This window comes from Heloderma suspectum, chromosome 6, assembly GCF_057233095.1.
Source record: "Heloderma suspectum isolate Gila_16-S chromosome 6, 16-S_ref, whole genome shotgun sequence".
In the NCBI taxonomy this organism is placed as follows: domain Eukaryota; kingdom Metazoa; phylum Chordata; class Lepidosauria; order Squamata; family Helodermatidae; genus Heloderma; species Heloderma suspectum.
In genome coordinates, this window is record NC_139463.1 from 97,514,811 (window position 1) to 97,531,130 (window position 16,320).

General features: G+C 47.3%; 1 protein-coding gene across 2 annotated transcripts in view; it reads left to right on the forward strand.

The window, feature by feature from the left end:
• GYS1 (glycogen synthase 1) overlaps nt 1–16,320 on the forward strand; it is a 39,298-nt gene continuing 22,978 nt past the window's right edge. Inside the window, exons 1-7 of one of the 2 annotated variants that reach the window (XM_084805406.1) lie at nt 113–191; nt 1,278–1,452; nt 1,563–1,734; nt 6,919–7,100; nt 12,271–12,462; nt 12,569–12,754; nt 15,492–15,636. In XM_084805406.1, coding sequence (XP_084661532.1) covers nt 1,617–1,734; nt 6,919–7,100; nt 12,271–12,462; nt 12,569–12,754; nt 15,492–15,636 — 823 coding nt within the window. In that variant the 5' untranslated portion in view covers nt 113–191; nt 1,278–1,452; nt 1,563–1,616. Of the gene's footprint in view, nt 192–1,277; nt 1,453–1,562; nt 1,735–6,918; nt 7,101–12,270; nt 12,463–12,568; nt 12,755–15,491; nt 15,637–16,320 lie in introns of both variants that reach the window. The other variant, XM_084805405.1, reaches the window with a different exon arrangement.

A 16,320-nucleotide genomic window follows, 5' to 3' on the forward strand; every position in this document is an offset into this window, starting at 1 on the left:
AGGAAGGCAAAGGTACTGCAATGGACCGGAGGGGGGGAAGCAGGAAAAGACAGTCTGCGCCAGAAGAGGAAGAAGAAGTAAAGAAGGGGGCAAGTCAGCTGGGGTCGTGGCTCCGCCCCCAGAGAGGGTGGCTTCTGTGCACCAGGGGCTGGAGCGGCGGGGGCGAGCGAAGCGTTCTCAGCTGCAGGGAGGTAAGTGCTGACAGGCGCCCCCGCTCCCAAAGAGATCCAGAACCACCCTCCTTTAATCTCCAATGAACCGTCGTGATTGTTAAAGACACTCAGACTTCTTCATTCTTTTAAATTCTAAACCCCTTCCTGCTCCTCCGATTCTCAATGGGATCCGGACTAGGTTACTCCTCGCCCCCGCCCCCAAATCCTGCGACATTTACTTCCCTTCTCGCCTTTCCTGTTCCTTCAGAAGCCCCAGCACCTTTGAGAAACGGATCCTGGGTGACCCCCAGGCCTGACACCCACTTTTTTTTCATCCTCTTTGGGTCCCCCCCCCAATCGGGAGTCCCAGTTTGCTGCTGCCCAGAATCTGGTGTAATATAGGTAGAGGCCTATACCCCTCTTTATCTTACCCCAAACTCCCCCCCCCCACTCCTGTGTTGGTTTAAATGAAAAAAAAAACACCCATGTCTCCCTTTCCATCTATCTGATCCTTATGCAGTCTTCCCATCAAACTTCGCAAGGCACCTTCCCAGTTCTTAAATGTTGCTTTTTCATAGGTTGCAAGAGACTGTGCCCTGGAACTATCTGCCTCCACTGTGTTACCCTTTTCCCTACCTCAGCTGTTGCTGCTACTCAAGACTTAAATGCAACCCTCTCAAAAGATCATGGGATAGAGGCAGGAGCTAGAACTCCTGGTTTCTCTGGAAAGAAACAAGAGAGTGATTCCTCCAAAGAATTCCTGGGTTTCCGGGGGGGGGGGCAAATCTGATCACATCCTTGGAAGGGGAGAGAAATAACAGTTTAAAAAAGATGGGCCGGGAGCCAGGTCTTGGCAGGATGGGGAGCCAAGACTCCCAAGTACTCTGGGAAGGAGAAGAGGGAAAGAGACAGTCGAAAGGTTCACACTACGCAACAAGCCATGATAAGACAACTCCTGCTATGGGCTGTTGTGTCATGTGAATCCAGTACAATGGGTTAAGTGTGGGCTGTTCAACCACAGACAACCCACAATGAGAACCCATGGCTTGTGGTTGGGTTGTGAACTGTGTGTTGTTCTTATGTGAAAACCCAGAATTGTGGATTGTTCATGAGTTGTTTCACCAGGTAACAGAGGCGGCAGGCAAGAGTGGTAAAAAAAATTCAACCAGTATGCATGCCAGGACAACAATGCCACAAAGCACTTCAGTAACAACCTGCAGTTTGCTAGATCGTCTGGCAGCCAAATCATAGATTAACTCTGCGTGAGGCAACATTCTCAGGAGAAGGGAAGTTTATTTAGGTACAGTGGGAGAACGGGGAGATAAGATCCCAGGCATCTCTGAAATTCCCACTTGATGATTCTGAGGATTGCCAAGCCATGTGATGTGATTCTCCTTTCTCTTTCTGCAGGCTACACCCTGAGCCTCTAACCCCCTTGGCCTTTGCTTTCATCTGCTCAGCACTATGCCACTGGCCCGCAGCCTCTCAGTGACCTCCCTGACAGGGTTGGAGGACTGGGAAGATGAACTTGACCTGGAGAATGCCATCCTTTTTGAGGTGGCATGGGAAGTGGCCAATAAAGGTAAGCCATGATTTGTAGTTGTTCGATTTTGAAATTTTTCTTTGGAAAGCGGTGGGGTTTGATGGGTTAGAGGAGGCTGATGGCTGGAAACCAGAATGCCTGAGATTCTCTTCCTGGCTGCGGTGGAAGGATGGGCTGGTTACTCATTGTAACCAAAGATGTGTCAAGTGTGTAAAGTGTGTTAATCCCTGAATTTTAAGAGTCATCTGGAAATGGGGCCTACTGGAGCAGTGTCTCACCCGTGTTTTTTTAAGCCGGAGATGCTCCTGGGTGTGCAGTTTACTAGTTGTGGCAAAAACATAGTGGAAGCAAAGGATGTTGGGAAGTCAGAAGTCCTCGTTTCTAGGACGGTTCTGTAACTGACCTCTGTAATCTATACCAAGCAGTGCTGCTCAGCAGTGCATGAAATAGCTTAGGCCAACTTGGTGCCCTCCAGATGTGTCGGACTACAACTCCCAGCATGGACCTGTAGTGCAACACATCTGGACAGCACCAGCTACTGTTCTTGGCTGCTCCAAACTGTAAAACCTCAATTGCGTTAATACAGTCTGGGATGATGAGCAGCTGTGGTGCCCTATTATGCTGAGTATTTCCAGTGCAGACAAGTGGGATGGGCTGCCAGCATGTTCACCCAGAGTGCCCTGTGGTGGAGTCATCTGCATGTGTCCCCAGCAAGGGTCTCGCTTAAAACATCAAGATCCAGATGTGACTATTTCAGCCTGCTTCCCATTATTATAATGCGATTATACAGGGGAGGTGGGGGAATGCTAAAAGTGGCACTATGCTACTTGGACACAGGCAAGGGGCCTCGCTAGGAATTCCTCTCAATTCTGGAAATCTGCCGATACTGTTACAGTACTAGAGGATCTGTTCCCATATGCACTCTTCAGGACGTGAACCCTTTTTGAGGTTAAAGTTCTCCTGGTTTGTTCACTGGAGTTTGAGGGCATGCTGTGTGTTCCCCCCCCTCTGTATTCTCCACACAAGAAGGTTGAACTCACACACACACACCCAGCACACTTCTGTTGCATAAGAAATTAACTTCTTGAAATGTCACCCAGTCCTTGAAATGTCTGCATCTCTGTGAAAATAGCCAACTTCAGAGGAGAGTGGCAGTTTCTGAATGGCAGGTGGAAGGGTTGACAGAATCTTCCCTATCCAGTGTGTTGTCCAGTTTCACGATTCTGCCATGTCATATGGAATCATGCTGCCTAGTTCAAAATGTAGGTGGGATCCTGCAAACCCTGGCTTTTGTTTGGAATGAATGAAAGCTGCTAGTCCTCATGGGATTAGCAAACAGCATGAAAATGTGTAAAGTAGGGGCAGGCAACTTGTGGCCCTCCAGATGTTTTCACCTTCAGCTCACATCACCCCACACCATTGGCTAGGGCTGATGGGCATTGTAGGGCAAAACATCTAGAGGGCCACAAGTTGCCCATTTGGTGTAAAGCCATGTCTGCTTAAAGCATGGAAACAAGTGTCTGCGGTGACTTCTTCGCAGGCTTCTAGGTCGTGTGCCTCACTTCTTGTTCCCTAACCTCATTAACCTAATCTGTGCTCTCTCTCCACTCCCCCCCCCCGCCCCATGGCCCGGCCATATCCCTGTTGGACTTCCTATTTAACAGTTACATATCACTAAATAGCAGTAACGCTATTTCAGCCACGTGCATGGCTTCTCAGCGCACACCATTGAGGCCTTCCCTTCTGCCCCCTCTTCTTTGCCCAAATTGGCAAACTCCACACCTTGGACCTTGTATCTGAAAATGGTATATTCAACAACCTTGGATAGATTTCTGGAAGCTTCCATTGGCCTGTCTGCTGATGGAGGCTGGGTTGCCAAGAACACGTTACACTGGTACTCTAGCATCTGCTGTGGCTCCACATTGTCTTTGGACACAATTCAAGGTGCTGGTTTTAACCTGCAAAGTCATTAAATAGCTCAGCACCTGCTGTTTATCTTAGGAGACCACTTTTGCCCAATATCCTGTTGCGGGAGTCTCCAACATTGTGCTTGTGGGCACCAACGTTCCCACAGACACCTTTCCTGGTACCTGCTAGGCTCCCTGCCCCTTCTGATTTTTACTTTATTTCTTACCATTTAAAAAATTAAAACAGTGTTTTCTTTAACTGGGAGGCTGGAATGCTGCAAAGTGTTGCCCTCCAGCACCATCTTTATTTGGGTTCAAAGGGATGGTTTCATGTTTTGGAGCTCAGTTCTCGACCTCTGCCTTGTTCTTGGGCAAGTTACTTTTCTTGTGGTCTCACCAGTTTGGCGTCTGGGAAATGAGTGTTCTGGGTCCTGGCATGGCACCCATTTTGTGAGAGCATGCAAGACACTTTTTAAAAATTTCAAATGTGCTCACTGACCCCAAAAGATGGGGATATCCTGTTCTGTCGTGGCCGTTAGATCAAGCAGGAGTGTATCACCCATGCAACAAACCTGGACATCAAAGGCACATAGTCAGTGACTGGCTTTGCACAATCACCCAATGGTGGGTTGCGACACATGCTGGCAGCCATTTTGAATATTTAGCCCCCAACAGGGGTTGCCATGAATTTTTGTGTTGCCTGAACCAGGGCGGCAGGTGTTGTTTGAAGGTTAAACAACACCTTCCACCTGGGTTTGGATGACATGACAAACCATGGCAACCCCTCGCTGGGGTTCGAGTATTCAAAATGGCTGCCTGCACACACCATAAACCATGGTGAGCTGTGGTGATCGTGTGAACCTGCCCAGTGTCTAAAGTTGGCTCCTGTTCAATTACTAAAGATTTTTCTTTATTTGGGTAGGCTTTTAACACACTAGGCTAAGGTGTAGGGGAGTGGCTTTAATCAGTTTTGCATAATACTTTATATTAGGGGATTTTACCTAGCTTTTCTTGGATTTTTAAAAACAATTTTTGGTGCTTGCCCAGAGGCCTGTTGCAGGCTGCAATCTTGCGCTCACTTACCTGGGAATAAACACCACTGAACACCGTGGGATGATGTTCCAAGCAAACATGCTAGGACTGAGCTGTAATTTTGCAAAATACAGTTGGAACTTTGCAGTTCAATCTATCCTAAAGAATAATCCTATATCCCAGGATACTTTGAAATACAGTGGTTCTACCTGAAAGATCTCAACTTGGAATTGCTAGGAAGGAATGTGCCAGGGCAGTGGTATGGTGGGTTCTGCAACAAAATGTTGCAGCATGGGGTGCTGCTGGTCAGGATTCCAGCCACTCCACTTCATCCCCCCCCCCTTTTCAGCCCTCCCAATCGTTGCTCGGAATTTAAGGGCCACAAAGCACACTCAGTCCTCAGTGTGTTTTGGGGGTCCCCTCCCCAAGGGTTTTTTGTCCCGTTTTTTGTTTGTACTTCTGCAAACCCTGGTGTTTCCCCCAAGCCTGGTAAAGCCTCCCTCTTATGCTTGAATGGCACCATTTTAGCTACATTAAGACCAGCACTCAGAGAATTGAGATTGCTGTTGGTATATATGATGATCAACTTCTAAAAGTTTGGCAGCTATGTCAATATTAAAGTACGACTTCCATTATCTCAGGGTCAGTTTGGTGCCTCTTTGGATTGATTACTCCAGAATCCTTGGTCTTGACCGTATGGCATGGGTTCAGGAAGGATGAGACGGGGGTTATGCTGGCCGCGCCAGTGTTTGTCCAGGAACTGAACTGGGACTATGTTAGTCAGCATTGTTTTTCAGGCTTCTGATTGCAGCCTCGCAGTTCAGGTTTTGCTTGAGGCCAAATAGAACAGCAGCACCCCATGGTTTCTGTGTGAGATGCCTGCATTTATCTTGCTCTGAAATGACATTTACCCTTATAGCAAAGCAAGCTGCTCGTGACTTAGCAATGCAGCACAGTCTAGGATGGGACGGGCAAAGGGTAGATCAGGATCTACTGGTAGATCTCCAGGTAATTTTCAGCATATCAGCAAGGGTTTCTGACTCGCTAACGGTTTTAGAACCGCGACAACAAGGAGTCTTTTTTTAGTTGTTTTGTTTCATTTTTACTTCTCCTGAACTGGGCTGATGAAATCAAGAAAGTTTGTGGGAGTGGGGGAATAATTTGCATGTGCAAGGATATGTGTTCAAGCTCGAGATCTGTTTGTGAGGAGATCTTAATATAACAACAACTATTACTATTACTACTGTTATTACTATTATTGCTATTATTAAACCATCAGTGTGCCTGACACTTTACAGAGTACAAGAGGACTGGTCACTACCTCAAGGAACTTACAGTCTAAAATATGAGACAGGGAAACAACAGAGGAAAGGGGGTAATTAGGGGAGCACTCAGTGGTTGTTTCAGTTACATGTGTTTTGGCTTGGTTCCAGGCTAACTTCCAGGATGGTGCAGGTCCTAGGGGTGTGTGCCAAGGGCTTCATAGGAAAGGCCTGCTCAGTTCCACTTTTGAGAGCAAATAAATTTACACAACCTTTGTAGCAATGCCCTGCCCTGCCCTGCCCTGCCCCCTCTGCATTAGATATAGTGGTATGGTAGTGGACTTCAAGAGAAGGACTGTATGCATCATCCCTTCCTAAACCCACCATCCCTCCACACGGTGGATGTTGTCTCTTCCAGCAGTCCTGAACCTGCAGCCCTCCACGCAGTCCCAGCCCTGCGCCGCTCCATTATAGATGCCCCCAGGCTGTTGTACTCTGCAGTACTATTTCCTGGCTGCTGAGCTTCCCCACTACATTATTCATGTGGCTGTGTTTTGTTTCTGCTTCTTTTCATTTCAGTTGCCTGGCTAGGAAGGGGAAGGAAAGAGCCAAAGACCCTTAGGCCAAAGGTGTCAAACCTCTTTCACGCTGAGGGCTGGATTCCATTTCAGCGAAGATCTCAGGGGCCGCATTCCAGTGGTGGGGTGGAGGCAAAGGCAAAAGTGGGCTAGGCCAAAGCTGCACAAAGAATGCCAGCATAGCTTAGCTTTAAGCTCTTCTTGCCAGTAACTACGGCTTAGGAGAGGCATTTCAGCTTTTTAGAAGGGGGGGGGGATGGACAGACGGACTGCACAAAAGCCAGGAAGCCACCAAATGATCGATGGCTGGGGGAAAGGGGGTAGGGGCATGGCCATTTGAGGAATGCCAGAGGGCTGGATTTGGCCCCCGGGCCTGACATTCTGCACCCCTGGTTTACAAGCATACAGGGAAGAAAACTAATGCAGCCCTTTCTGTCTTTGTAGTTGGTGGGATCTACACAGTTATCCAGACTAAAGCCAAGATTACGCTGGATGAGTGGGGCGAGAATTACTTCCTGATCGGGCCTTACCTGGAGTTGAATGTCCGCACACAGGTGGAGCTCATAGAGCCGCCCAATCCTGCTATCCGTCGCACCATTGACTCCATGAACACAAAGGGATGTAAAGTAAGAAATGCGGGGGCGGGGGGGGGGAGAAGCAGCAGCTGGCATTTGGGTGCCACAGAGGCTTAATTCTCACAAACAGCACCTGACTTCCCTTTGTGGGAGAGATTGTAGCTGAGTGCTAGAGCATGTGTTTCGCATACAGGAGGTCCGGGGTTCAGTCCCTGGCATCTCCTGTTAAAAAAAAAAAAAGATTAAAGAGCATAGGGGTGGGGAACATGTGGCCCTCCAGATGTTGTTGGACTACAACTCCTGCCAGCCCTAAGCTGGCATAGCTAGTGGTGAGGGATGATGGGAGTTGCAGTGCAACAACATCTGGAGAGCCATACTTTCCCTGTCCCTGAGGTTGCAGGTAATGGGAAAGATTTCTGCCTTAGACCCTGGAGCAGCATTCCCCAACCTCGTGCCTTTCAGATGTTTTGGACTATAACCCCAGGCTGGGGGTGATGGGAGTTGTAGTGCAACACATCCAGAGGGTGTCAGGTTGGGCAAGGTTGATCTAGATGTAGTCTTACTACTGCTGTTTGTGAGAACAAGTCTGAATTCCAGATATTTTGTGAGTTTCCCTGGTCCCAAAATAAGGGTTTGTTCATTTTTTCTGTCAATTCCTATTCCCCTTTTCCTGCCTCAGAGTGATCTTGCTGTTGCCTTTTCTTGCTCCCCTGCGTATGGTGGCAGAGGGGGGTATTTTGAACCAATCTTCATATCCCTAAGGACTAGAAACTTCTTTTTTAAAAAATAAAATAAAACCAGAGGCTTTCAGAGTGCTGAATTCTGCTCCTGATATTAAAATTCTGTGTGTTGTCTGCCCTTCAGTTGACTGATGGACTCCATAGAACCCTAGCAACTATAATTGCATCTCTTTCTGGGCATGTGTGTACATAACATTAAAGCAAAGAATCTTTCTGACACAAAAGTTTGAAATTGGTCATGCTGGCTGGGGACAATGGGGGTTGTAGTCCAACACATTTAGAGAGCACCAGGATGGTGGGGGCTGGTATATCATAATGTAGAGCTGCCATTGCATTGACTCCACTCTCAGCAGCTGCCACCTGGCAGGTGTAATATATGAACCTGCTCCCAGGAAGGGCAGCACAAGCATTTCAATGTGCTTTTTGTTAAACTGAAATCCAGGAAGTGGAAGATGGGAAGAAAATAATTAAGGTGCTTTCATCCAGGTATATGGGCTTGTTTTTTAGCTTGCAGCTACAGGAGGATAGATCTGAGGAACCAAGAAGAGAGCTGCATCCCACGCTCATCCCTGTTATCCAAGACCAGTTGTCACCTTCTCACTCTCAGTTTAACGTATATACATATATGCACACACACCAAATTCTGAACCCAGCTACGAGATGATCCATGTCTTCCCAGCAGTCAACACAGGAAAATTCGTACATTGTGGTGCTGTTTATATCTGCCCACAGCTGTGCGGGAACCAATTATTATACCTTTTCACCTAGCAGGGCTTCCAATTCCATGGGAGAGGCTCACTTGATTGGCCCCACCCATAGGAACATAGGGAGCCACCTAATCCGAGGTCGTACTATTTACCCACCTAGCCCAATATTGCCTGCTCTGACTGACAGTTTTGCTAGCATCTTAGCTAAAGATCTTTCTTGTCATCTGCTGCTGACAATTCCTTTAACTGGAAATGGCAGGGATTGAACCTGGAACCTTCTGCATGCAAAGCAGGAACTCTACCACTGACATATGCCCCATAAGGACTAGAAACTTCTAAACATAATCATCAAGAAATACTAAGTATTCAAGAGTTGATGGCCTGTATGGTTGTGTTCTAATGGGGCGACCCTCAGCTGTGGGGGATCTTCTTACAGAAAAAGCGCCTTCTGTGCAGCTGTAGGTATGTTTTAAAGCAGACCCACCAGATGATGATGGATTCCCAGTTCCCATCAGCCCTGACCAGGATGGACAATGGTCAGGGATGATGGGAGTCCAACAACATCTGGCAGCCCACAGGTTCCCCACCCAGTTTTAAAGGTACTGAAGCTTTACATGAGCCAAGAGATTTGTATTGTGTGGCTGACGAGCCAAATACTATGTGTGGGCATGTGCTGCCAAATACATTTTAAAGCAGCTTTCCTCAGCTTGGTGCCCAGTTGGACTACAGCTCCCATCATCCCATTGGTGTCTGAGAGATTATGTGCATTGTAGTCCAACACATCTGAAAGGCACCAGGTTGGGAAAGTGTGCTTTAAAGGGTTAACATTAATTGGATGTTTCCCAATCACTCAATATGTCTATTGTCATACACATTATTGGCCACCTTGATTTATGGGATCCTGATTAACTTTGGTCCCAATCAAACCAGATTTGTGGGTGCTGAAGTGAGACAAATCACAAAGAGATCAGTTTAACAGTTTATTCAGTACACAAAGATGATATATGGAGGAGAAAGAATATACACAGAAAGTTCACATCACTTCAGGTGATAAAGACGACACCTTTACCACAGCTGATGAGTATGTCTGCGTCCCCAAGACATATGAGATGCTCCTCTCAGGATGGACAAAAGTTCTCCAGGCTGGCAGCCTATTTCCCCTTAGAGAACTAGAGACCAAAACTAGCCTGCTTAATTTTATACGTTTCTCTCTCAGCTTAATTCAGGAGCTGACAGGTTACCGCTGCCCATCCCAGAGAGGGGGGCTCTCTTTCCCGTGTGAAGTGAAACCTATCATGACATAATGTAGCTGACCAAAACAGCTTTAATATGAAAGTTGTAAATTACCGGCCTCTGTGAAAGGCCTACTTAATTAACCATAAAGCTGCCAGTTGGGTCAAACAACACAGGTCTTTAGGTGGCTACCAAGAGCATATAGGAACACTGTGAAGTCCATCTTATTGCTAATTAACCAAGTCACTACAGCCATATTCACACATAACAAAAGGCCAGGATGGCTGGCTTATCATGATCGAGCAGTGTGCTAGTGCATGCAGTCCATTTGCTCCTGCTTTGCTCCTCCCTTCATGTGAATGGGTAAATCTAATCAAGAATGGACAGTCTATTGTGACATCCAAACCCAAGATCCTGGTTTGTTGCCCTCAGACAAGCCAGGATTGTAAGAGAGCAACAAAACAGCACCCTGTTTGTTCAGAGCAAGCAAGGAACCCTGGCTTATTCCAGGTGCTGTTTTGTAACCCTCTTACAATTCTGGCTTGTTTGAGGGCAACAAACCCTCACAGGGCAACAAACCCAGGTCACAGGCTGCATGTGAACACAGTCTGTGACCTGGGGCAATATCTAATGATAGCCCTATGTAAACTAGACCCATTCACTTCAATGGGTCTACTCTGTGTAGGAGTAACATTGGATATTGCCCCTGGTTCACATGATACAGCTGGCTCATTATGGGTTATTTAACCCACAATGTACCCTGGTGTGTGCTGGGTACCATTTTGCATATGCAACTTCCAATTGGGGCAATCGGGGTTGCACCATGTGGGGCAAACAATTCACACATAACCCTCAGTTTGAAGTAGGGTTATGCGAGGGTACAGTTGGTTGGCAAACACCCATACTAGTAACAGCTGAAATGCACACCTGAACCACTGAGTGTGGGTACAGTACGTATTTAATTTGTACAGATGAAAGGTAAGGGGATGTATACATACCCTCCATCCTTTTCACTGGCTCTTTCTTCTTTAGCTTACTACCCACCCCCCACTTGTGGCCAGGAAGGCTGCTGGGTATATCTGGGTAGTTATTTTGGGCAACTCAGCAAAGAACAACACCAGGCGGGCGACCTTTCACAAAATGGAGATGGGAGTAACATAAACCAGAGGCTAAAATTAGACACACACACCCCCTCACTCTCTCACACATGACACCACACCCCCTGCCCTGTGAATGCAGTTGAGATAGGATGATGACACCATGACAGAATTAGGCCTACTGAGTTAAAAGAAGGGAGAAGACGTCTGGGAAGGCGGAGAGCAAAAAGAGTGTTCTGGGTTCAAATGGAAGCCAGGGCTTCCTGGGTTCCACACAAGAGGAAGAGGAGAGCTTGGAGGTTTATAAGCAAGGAGATATCAGGGCTTAATTTGAGCCAGGATGGTTCACCAGAGTTGAAAACAGGCTTCCTTGAGCATACACAAAGGTGTGATATTCTTTAAATAAATAAACAAGTAGTTTGGCCCTAGAACATGGGGATTACTGTCATGCAATTCTGTGGAGAATTTGGTGGTTCCAGGATAGAATGTAGACCTCGAAGCATTTTGACTTCCACACAAAACTATGAAGCATGTTTCTAGGCAATGTGCTAAAAAAGAAAAAAAAGTCTGGATGTAAATAGCAGCCTTCCTCAACCTGGTGCCCTCCAGATATTTTGAATGACAACTTCCGGTATTCCTGACCATTGGTCATGCTGGCCAGTTGACAGGAACTGAAGTCCAAAAAACCGTGATGGTCGCTAGGCTGGGGAAAGGCTGATGTATAGACCCTATCTGCTGAAAGTTCGGAAGTACGAGGTGGAGTTTGAATAAGACTTGCCTTTCCCCAGTGCAGATCCCTACCAAGGCTGTCCCTACCATTAGGCAGGGTGAGGCAGTTGCCTCAGGCAGCAGATGCTGGGAGGCAACAGCAAGGTGTTCAATGACAGACATGTGTGCCCTGTAGCCTGCTCTGCACCTCTAAGTTAGCCTGCTGCCTTCAGGTTCAGTAGAGGACATTGTCCCATCATCAGTGTTGAAGACAAATTAAACTGCCTCTCCAGTCAGCTTTTGTACATGGAATGGGAGGGGGCGCCATCTTACCCTTTTCCTCAGGCACCAAAATGTCTTGGACCATCCCTGATCCCTACCTTTCCCCATAACTTTTATTCCCTGGCCCCATCTTTCCTGCTGCCCCCAGTCAGTTGGATATGTTGTTCCTTGAAATCTTCCATCCAAATATTTGCAAGAACAACAAAATATCAGGAGTCTCTAGGCAAAATATTTGGTTTCAGCTCTAATAATTTATTCATCATCCTGAAGCACAACTTCTTGAATCTGGATATTTTTGAAGTGGAAATAAAGTTTGCATATTTCTCATTTGAGCTTTGAAATTTTAAAAAATTATACTTTGGTGGTTGCGTTTTACAGAAGAAATCTGTACTAGCTAGCTGTGTGCATCTGTACCTCCCTATCGGCTAATCTGCTGCACATCACACCTGTCCAGGTTTATTTTGGTCGCTGGCTGATTGAGGGGGGGCCCTACGTGATTCTTATTGATATTGGGGCCACGGCCTGGAGCTTGGATCGCTGGAAGACAGAACTGTGGGAGAGCTGCTCCATTGGGATTCCCTGGTATGACCGCGAGGCCAATGATGCAGTACTGTTTGGCTTCCTCACAGCCTGGTTTCTGGGGGAGGTAAGGAAATACTTCTCTACCAAATAACACCCAAGGCTCCTTCCCTCCCCACCCCCCACCCACAACAATACATCTCTGCTTACTCTCTGTTTGTGTTTTGGTACAGTTTGCTGCTCAGTGTGAAGAGAAGCCGTTCATCATTGGTCATTTCCATGAGTGGTTGGCCGGGGTTGGTCTCTTCCTTTGCCGGATCCGGAAGCTTCCGGTGGCAACCATCTTCACCACCCATGCAACTTTGCTTGGACGCTACCTGTGTGCAGGCAGCGTGGACTTCTATAACAACCTGCCGAGTGTGAGTCTTGTAAAGACCAGGAGTAGGGGCTGATTGAGGTGGGGATTCAGGGCTGAGGGGAGATGGCAGGAGCCCCGACTTGCCCAGTCCATCTCCTGCTGTTGCCCTTCTTCTGGAGGCTCCAGTGCTGCTCTTAATTCTACACCAGAGTTGAGAATTCTTGCCTCGGCTAACCCACTATATCCCTCTTCATTCTCGGAAAGCCCCAGTTCTTAGATTCCTTTTCTCAGTGGTGGGCAAGACATGGGCCATATGCAGCCCTCAGCTGCTCTCTACCACAGAGCTTCCAGATGCCGTGCCCACTTTTCTCCACTGCCCAGTTGATCGGCCGTCAACTGGGAGACAGGGAGCAGAACCCTGTTTCCCCACTGCTCTTAGCAATGGGGAAATGGCAGTCTTGATGAGGATCATTAGACGGGGGTGAAAGAGGCTGTATTCTCTGCCCTCCCCTCAGTGATCCTGTTCAAGATCGCTGTTTCTTGCTGCTATTAGTCTCATTCACAAAATCCCACTCATCCCACAGACCCATCGTTCCTGGGGTCTTTCCAGGCAATGTCCTTGACACAAAAATGGTACAGTTCTTGCACAAGATCCAGGCATCTTTCCTTATGGTGTAGCTTAAGGAAATTGTATTTATCCAGGATGCAAAACAGCATTATTTTTGCTGCAGGGAAAACATAGCTCTGCACCTCGATCCTACCCAGCTGTGACATCTATGATTATGAATGTTTCAGGGAATTTGTTTGCTTCCATGTCATGAGTACCTATTGGACAGTGTTAGTGACATCACCAGTGATGAGTATGACAGTAGTGCCTCTTTCCCCCCCTCTTGTTTAGTTTATTTAGGGTGCAACCCTATGCGTGTTTAAACAGAAAATTCCTACAACTCCCAGCCAGTTTTGCATTTTTTTTGTCTAAACATGCAAAGGATTGTGCCCTTTGAGATTGTGTGCTCCATTTCTCCAAAGATACAGTACAGGTTTGGAGATATGGTAGTGGTGGGACAAGTGGAAATGAAATAGTTGAAACTGCATTTAGGATGGAGGTCCAGGAGCCATTTTCAAGCCCCCGCCCCCGGACAGACGTCTTCAGGGTCCCTTCCTCCACAATGGCCCAAAATTGCTAGTTTGCCACCTACTTTTAGCGACAGTCCTCCCTCCAGCATGATAGAGCACCTCAGTGGCTAAATTTAGCTTGGTTTCAAGCTAAATTTAACCCTTTGGGGTGCTTGGTAGTGCCATAAGGGCCAGATTTAGCTTGCAAACAAGCTAAATTTGGCACTTTGCGTGCTCCGTAGCCGTTACAAATGCACTTTTTTCCAGAAACATTTGGGGATGGGGGTGGCAGGGGCTGCATGTGGCCCATCCCTAATTTAGGGGGAGGAAACGTCAGCAAAGTTATGCTCACAAAGCAAAGCTGCTTCCTGAATAACGAGTGGGTAATGAGTGGGGTACCGCAGGGCTAAGTCCTGGGCCCAGTGCTCTTCAACATTTTTATTAATGACTTGGAGGAGGAGGTGCAGGGAATGCTGATCAAATTTGCAGATGACACAAAATTGAGCGGGATAGCTAATACTTTGGAAGACAGAAACAAAATTCAAAGTGATCTGGATAGACTGGAGCGCTGGGCAGAAAACAACAGAATGACATTTAATAAGGATAAATGCCAAGTTCTGCACCTAGGAAAAAGAAACCAAATGCACAGTTACAAGATGGGGGATACGTGGCTCAACCACATTACAAGCGAGAAGGATCTTGGAATTGTTGTCGATCACAAGCTGAATATGAGCCAACAATGTGATGTGGCTGCAAAAAAGGCCAATGCTATTTTGAGCTGCATTCATAGAAGCATTGCTTCCAAATCCTGGGAAGTACTAGTTCCCCTCTACTCAGCACTGGTTAGGCCTCATCTGGAGTACTGTGTCCAGTTCTGGGCACCACACTTTAAGAAGGATGCAGAGAAACTGGAGAGGGTTCAGAGGAGGGCAACAAAGATGATCAGGGGACTGGAAACAAAGCCCTATGAAGAGAGACTGAAAGAACTGGGCATGTTTAGCCTTGAGAAGAGAAGACTGAGGGGAGAAATGATAGCACTCTTCAAGTACTTGAAAGGTTGTCACAGAGAAGAAGGCCAGGGTCTCTTCTTGATCATCCCAGAGTGCAGGACACAGAATAATGGGCTCAAGTTACAGGAAGCCAGATTCCGGCTGAACATCAGGAAAAACTTCCTGACTGTAAGAGCAATACGACAATGGAACCAATTACCTGGGGAGGTGGTGGGCTCTCCCACACTGGAGGCCTTCAAGACGAGGCTGGACACCCATTTGTCAGGGATGCTGTGACTTGGATTCCTGCATTGAGCAGGGGGTTGGACTCAATGGCCTTGTAGGCCCCTTCCAAACCTACTATTCTGTGATTCTATGAATAGCAGGGGAGTCTCCCCTAACTTGCAGTCTAGACCCCATCTCATGGGAACTGGATATAGCACTGTGAGAGAATTGCAGGAGGATTAAACAAAGGTTAAAAAATCTGTTTGGGGTCTACTTCTTAGTATCCTGCAGATAGTCTCTCAGAGTCCTGGATTCTTTGCTCGAACCACAAGATGCTACACTTGTTTGCTCCTAGAACTGCTCCATTTCTACTTTTCAACCTCTTCCTGCCATCTTTCATTCCTTGGATTTTCACCATTCGGCATCCTGCGGATTTTGTTTCATGTCATTCCTCTTATACCATTTCAGTTTAATGTGGACAAGGAGGCAGGAGACCGGCAGATCTACCACCGTTACTGCATGGAGCGTGCAGCTGTCCACTGCACACACGTTTTTACCACAGTCTCCCAGATCACAGCTGTGGAGGCTGAACACCTCTTACAACGGAAGCCAGGTGAGTGGCAGGACAGTCAAGGGCTTGCTGTTTGCATGACAGGATCCTGAAGTGCCGTTCCTGAAGTGCAGCTTCATGTATGAATAGCTCTTGGCTTGCTTCAGCCAGATGTGCTTGTGGGGGAAATGTTGCATGGAAACTAATGTCTGGTGTAGAATTTAGATTCTTAAGGGTTTTTTTTTTTTAGTTTCTAGTCCTTATGGGGAAGCGGCCACAGGTCAGTGACCGAGCATGTGCTTTGCATGCGGAAGGTCCCCGGTTCAATCCCACATATCTCCAGTTAAAAGGATACCAGGCTGGAAAAGAACTCTGAGAGTGGGACCCCTTCTATGGGAAGGAGGCATGGCTCAGTAGTACAGCACCTGCTTTGCATGCAGAAAGTCCCAGGTTTATTCTCTGGCATCTCCAGGTAGGACTGGAAAGAATCCTGCCTGAAACCCTGGAGAGCCGCTCCTGGTCAGTGTCAACAATACTGGGCTAGATGGACCCAGGGTCTGACTCTGTATAAGGCAGCTTCCTGTGTTCCTAATACTAGGCTAGATAGACCAATGGCTTGTTGTTGTTATTGTCTAATACAGCCTTCCCCAACCTGGAAGGCTATCCTGGAATCACGGAAGTTGCTGTCCAACATAGCTGGAGGGCCCAGGTTGGGGAAGGCTGGTCTAATAAGTCAGTATACTGGAG